This window comes from Protobothrops mucrosquamatus, unplaced genomic scaffold (genome assembly GCF_001527695.2).
Source record: "Protobothrops mucrosquamatus isolate PMUCROS unplaced genomic scaffold, P.Mucros_1.0 scaffold579, whole genome shotgun sequence".
Lineage (NCBI taxonomy): Eukaryota > Metazoa > Chordata > Lepidosauria > Squamata > Viperidae > Protobothrops > Protobothrops mucrosquamatus.
The window spans coordinates 257,405-265,774 of NW_015386880.1; the positions used below are offsets into that span (position 1 = coordinate 257,405).

The following is an 8,370-nucleotide window of genomic DNA, read 5'->3' on the forward strand; positions in this document are numbered from 1 at the left end:
GAGAAATGATATAGCCAGCTATTTTTTAAATTAGAATGAATAGTATCAGCATTATTTTATAACAGATATATCTTTATTGAAATGAATTGAAGTCCCACTTCTATAATATTTTTTTAGCAAAAATAGTAATTCAAACGTAAGTATTTTATTGATTTTTATTTTTAGTTCTCTTTCTCTCTGTATACTTAAGATGTATCTAGTACTGGACCTTCACCAGCTGATAAACTTGTAGTTGTATTGCATGGGAGGCAAACATGTTGGATCTTCTGAACATAAGAAGAAAGGATATTAGCTAAGCTGTAAATGCTAAATTTTAGTCACATTCTTTTCACTGACTCTACCTTTCAAACTTTCTTTCGCAGAATGCAGAATTGGGCTCAAAGGCTAGAGCGTGAGATTGATGGAGTGATGAAGATATTTGGTGATGTTAAGCAGCTCAGACAGGTAAAATTTGCTTTCTTTTCTGGCATTATGTTTACTTTCTTTATGTCAGCATTTGGATAAAACTATGCTGTCAGAAGACTATAGAGTATTCATTAGTACCAATGTTTGAAACTTTTGATTATCAGAATAATAGTTTTATAGTGAATTTTGATTTGATATCCTATTGCTGCCTGATTTTTAAAAATGGTGCTCATTTTTAACCATATCCTTTTAAGTAGTCTGAATAACATATATTTTGGCAGTATCGCATTTTCTTAAAACTATATTAAGCTGTGTCAAGGGTTTGTTATGCATGATTTGCTAAACAAGCCATAGTGTTGTAGTTTGCAGATAATATTAAGCCTTAAAGTTTAGGTTTGCATATTATGCTAAGCCAAAAAACAAACACACTTCATTATCAGAGTGTCAGAGAAATCTTTTAGCTCTCCTAATTTTAAGTATACTATTTTACAATGGTATATTTCAGAAATAGCGGGAAATGGTGATCTCTAATTAATAGCCTCTGATTATTCTCAGCTCATTATTTATTTACTTTTATCCATTTGCTTCCCTTTCCCTGTTTTCATGTGTTTATGAAGTGGTTGTTTAGATATTCAGCACACTATATATATTGTATGTGTATGTGTGTTTATGTGTACATGTATATAACATCAAGGACAAATTCAAACAGAAATATCAGTATTAGAAATAATAATAGTCCCCAGCAAATCCCCACTAAGAATATATTTAACACAGTCAGAGATATGATACCTGTTCTATTGTTTTAGGACTCAAGTTTTTTCTCTTTGTTGTGATTCAGTCTTCTACATCCTGGGATTAAAAATAGCACCACCACCAGAGGAGGTAAAGATCTGAAACTTACAGATCTCTTCCAGAGAATCATTTACAATTTTTGAGTTTGTGTCTCTTATGCTTTATTGGTCTGCATGTGTATATATGTGTGAGAGAGAAACAAACAAGCTCTTCTGAGAAAGTGAGCTGCCTCTATTTAATTAGACATTGAGGAAGCACTAAAGAACAATAATACTTCCTGCCCTTTTTCTGGGCAAAGTGTTGTTTCTTAATTTTTCTCATTGTGTGCTTGCTGTGGATCTGAGGCTGTGGTTAATCATTAACATTTCACAACTGTTTTGTTACAGAAGACCTAAAATTTATTGTCAGAAATATGGCTCTAGAAAATATAATGTTGCTGAGTGCTTTCTATGACTGCTGGTACAAAGGATTTTTGTTTCTAATCTTGAATTATTTCCAGAAACAGGAAATGCTGCTGATTATTTGGGAATTGTTTGTGTTTCCAAGAAACATAAACAATGCTTGCCAACATTTTCTTCTGAACATGGTTTGTTGATTTATTTTTGCAAGCCTCCAATTTTGATGGCAGTAAGAAAAATAGAGCAGATGTACTCAGTTCCAGCCTAGTTAAATCCAGTTCCATAGAAAGAGCATCTGTTAAAGACCTGTGGAGTCTATAGGATGAAAGGCTATTTCATGGACACATCAGTAAACTTTATTTATGCTGGCTGGTTTTAGAAAATTGTATATATCGTTCTTAGTAATATGAACATAATGTTCTGAATGGTTTCATAGTTCATGGATAGAAGTAGTTGAAATATATATCCAGTTGAGAGGTACATATTTGAAAAGCAAAATGTTGATTCAGTTATATAAATTGTTTTGAAGAAAAAGATACTCCAAATTTTATACATTTTCTGGATTTTTTAAAAAAAATACCAGATGTGCATATTGCCAGAGTTATGTAACACTAAGACATAACTTACAGATTGCAGCAGCTAGATCCTTGCCAACATTCTCTGCCCAAACTAAGCAAATACATTATGGCCTAATGAAATACATGAAGCCAGGACAGCAACTGCATCACGAAGAGCATATTATTATGTTACTTATTCTGTAACATAAATTAGTTGTTGCAAACAACACCTGCTGTCATGGGATTCAGAATAAATAATCAAAGATTGTGATATTAACACATTTTGTTGGAAAACTAAGCATGTAGACTTTACCATCCTGAGAGCTCTTTAAAGATAGTAACTCATAGTGATTTACAATCAAGTACAAAGTCATGTACAAGAGGGAACTGAGGCACAAGTGATCCCAAAGCCAAAAAAGAATTAATCAGTGGTGTTATCAGGATAATCCTACCTCCCAAGTGTCAGTCTCATATTAAATTCCCGAGATTACTCTTTACCTGTCTTTTCAAACTAACTGAAATGATTTTCAGTATTCATTGAAATGGTAATTGAAAATAGAGATATTAAAATGGAACAGAAATTGTTCTTTTATTCCTTATTGTCACAACTTGCCTTTCACAGTCAACCAAATGCCATATCTTGATTACAAGTCAAGGCCTTAGTGACAGTCTAGTGAAGGGACAGAATCCTTAATAAATAAAGGATTTTCTGATTCTGAATATTTGCTGTCTGCCTTCTACTCTGGATCCAAGAGAAATTGATCTAAACCAGAGGTTGCTCAACTTTGGTGGGCAGATTTGGAATTTTTAGCATATGCTACAAGAACTCCCATCAAATGGAGATGGCTCATCACAAAGTATCAGTTTACTGAAGGGCAAATAAGTAATATTTTCACTGCCACTTCCATCAGCGTTCTGCCATGCTCATTAATATCTTTGACTTTTTTTCCTGGGCAGAAGGACCTATTTCCAAGAATTAACCAAGACTCCAGGATAGATGTGGAGGTACAGTGAGTCTCATCCAAGATATTGGGTGGCCTTCAGAGGTGCTGCTCCACAGATTGCTGGGTTCAAGACCCTATTTATTAAGTTGGGTTCTACTGCTCATCTGAGATTGTTGCTATTGTGCCAGCTGCCCTGTTGTGAAGCAATATCTCCTGCCTGAGCTCCTTGATTCTGTGACTGGGTTTGGTAGTGGAATTTTCCAGGCTTATGCTCTTCGGGGGTTTTAACTTGTCTTCCCTGAGTGTGGGATCTGAAGCCACTATGATAGCCATGGTTTGTCCCAGGTCTTCCAGGGCCTTAAGTGGTATTTTGCCTGATCCAGGTTTTGTGGTAGACCAGTGGGAGCGTGATCTAGAATTGGGGAAGGTTTCTGTTTCTTCCCTGTCAGATCACTTTCTGATGGCCCTGCAGTTCTCTGATGCTGCTAGATTTGATACAATTAGATCCATTGCTACATCTGTTACTATTCCTAGGTAAATAACATAATTTGGATGACATGTAATGATCACGCTGAGGTAAATGAACCTTGGGTATTGTAGGAGTATGGGCTTGTGTAGGATCACCATGGTCAGTACCTGGGAGTGAGTGGATTATTGAGATTGGAATGATACGTTGTCTGTATTTGAGCAACATGCTAAACTAAGGTAAAATGAAGTGGGGAGTTTGTAGTTTGGTGTAGAAAACTAGCCATTGTTGTACTGTGTGGTAAGGGCCAAACCATGATACTAAACCACTACATGTTTGGCTGCTTGAACATGGCAGCCATTGTAAACACAGCCACTGTGTTTTGTTGGCCTGCGTTTAATATGTTATATAAACCTAGTTATTAGGTCTTTAACTAGCCTAACTGGTCTCACTTAGCAGATATATCCTGATTTTAATAAAGCCATTTAGACCAGAAACACAGAATGAAATAGACATACAGGTCATCTTTGACTTACAACTGTTCATTTAGTGACCATTCAAAGTTAAAACTGTATTGAAAAAAATGACTTATGACTATTTTTCACACTTACAACTGTTGCAGCATCTCCATGGTCACGTGATCAAAATTCAGACACTTGGCAACTGACTCAGGATGGTTGCAGTGCCCTAAGGTCATGGGATCACCTTTTGCGACCTTTTGACAAACAAAGTCAATGAGGAAGTCAGATTCACTTAACAACCATGTTAATAACTTAATAACTACAGTGATTCATTTAACAATAGTGGCAAGAAAAATCGTAAAGTGGGGCACAATTCACTTAACAAATGTCTCATTTAGCAACAGAAATCTTGTGCTTAATTTTGGTCATAAGTCAGAGACTACTTGTACCTGATACCAGGGGAAATTCTTACAAATCATAATGATGTGCCAATGTGGACTCATCTTAATTTTGCTAACTAATTTCCTCTTCATACTTTCTGAATATTTTTAAGGTGATGCTTTAAATAGGAAAGTAGTAAAATGGATGATAAATTTTGGAAATTTTAATTTTTGCCACTGAAATGAATATTAAAATTTTGTTCGAGACAGCTGAGAATCAGGCATTAGCCCAAAGACACTAGATCGTCTGTAAAAATATTGATTAAAAAAACAGGATTATCATTTTTATACCATAAAGCTGCTTTTGGAGGTTGAAAACTAGCACTCAGTTTTTCAGTGATGATGATTCGGGATACTCTGTGAAATTTCTACTGTAGCAAATGTTATCTAAAGTTAGATATTGCTTTTCTTGTGACCATGAATTATTGGGCAAAATTCTTAAGAAAGTATTTACATTTTTGAAAAAAATATTATGTTACTGTCAGTTAGCATAGATGGAAATGAAGCTAGTGAATTATCATATTTCTATTACAGAGAGATGCATTGAATAGATAGTTGCTGGAGGGGGGTGCTGAATATCTGATTTATGCACAACAGATGATGTCCTTGTCCTTCTTTTTATTGTACCCAATCACACACACTCCTGGTTTGTTATATTGATTTGCCTGGAGTGTCTTCCAGAAGTAGCCTCTAGGTGTTTTCCCAATCAATCCCACCAATGACAAATTTGGACCAAGCCAAAAAATTCCAGGCTTGTACCTTACTGCTGTGATCAATTCATACAATTAGCAAGTAACAGTCTTCCTTGACAGTAGCACAAGCGAAGGACAAGAGGATTCCTGTTTTCACTGAAACTTGGAGTAAATATGTTTGCATGCAGAAAGGTCATCCACTCAATGGTTTTCTCTTCCATTTTTCTCAGGCAGAGAAATGATGAGCAAAATTATAGCGTATCATCTGTCAAGTAAAACGGGAAAAAGAAAACATTTATCAGCAATTGTAAATAAGTTAACACATGTTAGGAATTGAGAAGGAATATTTCATTTACCACTGTGGGAAAAAATGCAAAAGAATGCAGAGACATTATACTATAACTTGTATATGTGTGTGGAGACAGGCAGCAGATTTAGATGTCTAAAAAACGCAACAAATGGGATATAAGATTTCATTTATATAAAGAGCATTATTCATGTCAGAATTGTTTGATTTATCTTATTGGCCACTAATCTGCTCATAATAAATTTTCTCATGTTGTATGATTCCATAAGAAAGTAGCAGGCACTGAGCTAGTTAAATGACAGCATATATTTCACTGTAGGAGGTTGCAAATAGCAGCAAATTATTCTGGTATAAACACTGATGGCTCAGCAGTTAAGACACCGGGCTTGTCAGCTGGAAAGCAAACAGTCTCAAGACCCAAGTGCCATGTGACAGGGTGAGCTCCTGTTAGTCGCCCCAACTTCTGTCAACTAGCAGTTTGAAAGCATGCAAATGTGAGTAGATAAATAAGTACTACTTTAGTGGGAAGGTAACAGCGCTCTGTGCTTTACCGCATACTCTATGCTACAGCGTGATGTCATGCTGGCTATATGAATGTGGAAACATCTTTGGACAGTGCTGGCTCAATGGCTTAGAAATGGAAATGAGCTCCCTCTAAAGTCAGTTACGACTAGAGGAGTAAAAAATCTCAGGGACTCCTTTACCTTACTCTACTAAAACTTTCTCTTCCGTATTTTAGCGCTATAGTGGGATTTTCCTTCTTCGCTTACATTAGTCTTCTGCAATCTGGTGCTTCTGACTTTTGTGGTAAATGACAACCTTCATTTGACCCAATATTTTGATAAGTAGATTCAGATGATTTTTCCATTTCCCTTTTCTATTTATGTTTCAGTGTCCATGCTGAATAATTAAGAGATCCTAGTTATTACTTATTTATTTGCCATTTCCTTCTTAATTAAAAGAAGAAAAGTGTCCATCATACATGGCATAGGACCAGGTTACTTGAGGAACCATCTGTTTCGCATAGTATCTGCTTGAATGATTTGATCTGGCAGGATTGGTGCATTCCAGGTTCCATTGATCAAATAATGCCACTTATTGGGACTCTGGAAGTTTACCTTCTGTGTAGAAGCAGCTGCTGTCTGGAATGAGTTTCTCTCTAAAGTTTGAACGATACCCTATTGGTATTTCAAAGGGCTATAAAGACCTGTGTCAAGGATGAAACTTTGGCAGCTATGTGCCTCTGCAGTTCAACTTGCCTTTAGAGTAAGGGCGTTACTTTCAAGTGGGTTAGATGGAGAAACAAAACTTCTAGGATTCCGCTGAAGATTGTGAGAACCTGAAATCTTTTCAAGGACACCATAACAGGTGTGGATTTGAAGTAGACGGTTCCCATAACTAAATAAGATGATGGGGGTTTGGCTGAGAAAAGTATTCTTTTAAGTCTATGAATTGGTGTTGGAACCTCAGAATTAGTTTTGCTTTGACATTACCATGCAGTGTATTCAATAAATAGTAAGATTTCGGAGATAGAATGAACCTGAAGTTTTATTTGGATTCTCGAGCTGGATTTGACAACCTGGCTCTTTGCTCAGGCCTTTGGCAAGATGACTGATGCCCCTTTATTCCTTTGTGTTCCCCTCTGGATTTATTTTCTTTTCTATCATAATTCTTTTGTCTTGCTGTTTTTGTGTCTTTTTCTATTGTTCTTTGTTTTTAAACATTTTAACAATTGTGGACCACCCAGAGTCACTAGGAGTTAGGTGGCATATAAATTTAATGAATTATTTATGTTGGTGGCACAGTCAGCCAGATGTTAAAACTGGATTTGGCATTTTTATCCACTTACTGAATCTTTCCAAAGGACTTGGGATAGGCATATCTTGTTATTTGATGTGTTAAAGGCATTGTTGCAGAATATAAGCTGTTCCAAGTAAAGCTGCCTTTTGCAATTGATTGATGGTGATTTTTGTCAGTGTCAATGGTATGAGCCGTGGTGGCACAGTGGTTAGAATACAATACTGCAGGCTACTTCTGCTGATTGCTGGCTGCCTGCAGTTCAATTCTCACTGGCTCAAGGTTGACTCAGCCTTCCATCCTTCCGAGGTCGGTAAAATGTGGACCCAGATTGTTGGGGGCAATATGCTGACTCTGTAAACTGCTTAAAGAGGGCTATAAAGCACTGTGAAGCTGTATATAAGTCTAATTGCTATTGCTATTACTATTCAAGTGGTGTTGTTTTGAGACTCTATCCAAAGCACCTATCAATACTATCTTTGCTTTCTTTTGTCACAGTCATTCTATTTCTATTTGCAGGTCTTTGTGTTTTTTGATTTTATATTGTGGTTCATCACAGAGCCAGCCAAATGTTCAGACTGGATTTGGCATTTTTATTCACTTATAGAATCCTTCCCAAGGGCCTGGGATAGGCAGATGTTGATGCTTTATGGTGTTAATTGTTGTTGTTGTTATTATTATTATACTAAATTATGAAAAGCTGTTGGAAAATTTTCACTTTTTCTTCTTTGGTTTTTTTTCCTTTCACTTAGATTTCTACCCTCATCCACCTTAAGAAATGTCAGGAAAGCATATGCTCCAGTGTTTATTATGTTTGCCTAATGAAGTAGAGTATATACATAATACATTAAAATATGCCCCTTCTTCAGTTCTCACAAGTTAGAAATGCATATCTTGTACTTTGTAACAGTTGCCAGAGAAAAGAAGATGTATAGATGCCAGCTTATGTAGCATTTAATAGATTTATTCTGGCCAAAAAATGCTGAGTTATTCTGGAATAAGGAGATAACAGTTTTAGTAATTTTGTGCCATTATCACAAAGAGTAAAAGGTAGAGTAAATAGCAAATAGACACTGCACTAAGTTTATTTTTACCTTAGTTTATTGAAAAA

General features: G+C 35.9%; 1 protein-coding gene across 1 annotated transcript in view; it reads left to right on the forward strand.

Moving 5' to 3' along the window:
• The first annotated feature begins 363 nt into the window (after positions 1–363).
• The window catches only part of CACNA2D2 (calcium voltage-gated channel auxiliary subunit alpha2delta 2), a 568,828-nt gene continuing 560,821 nt past the window's right edge, over positions 364–8,370 (forward strand). Inside the window, exon 1 of the mRNA XM_015817370.1 lies at positions 364–444. Coding sequence (XP_015672856.1) covers positions 364–444 — 81 coding nt within the window. The remainder of the gene's footprint in view (positions 445–8,370) is intronic.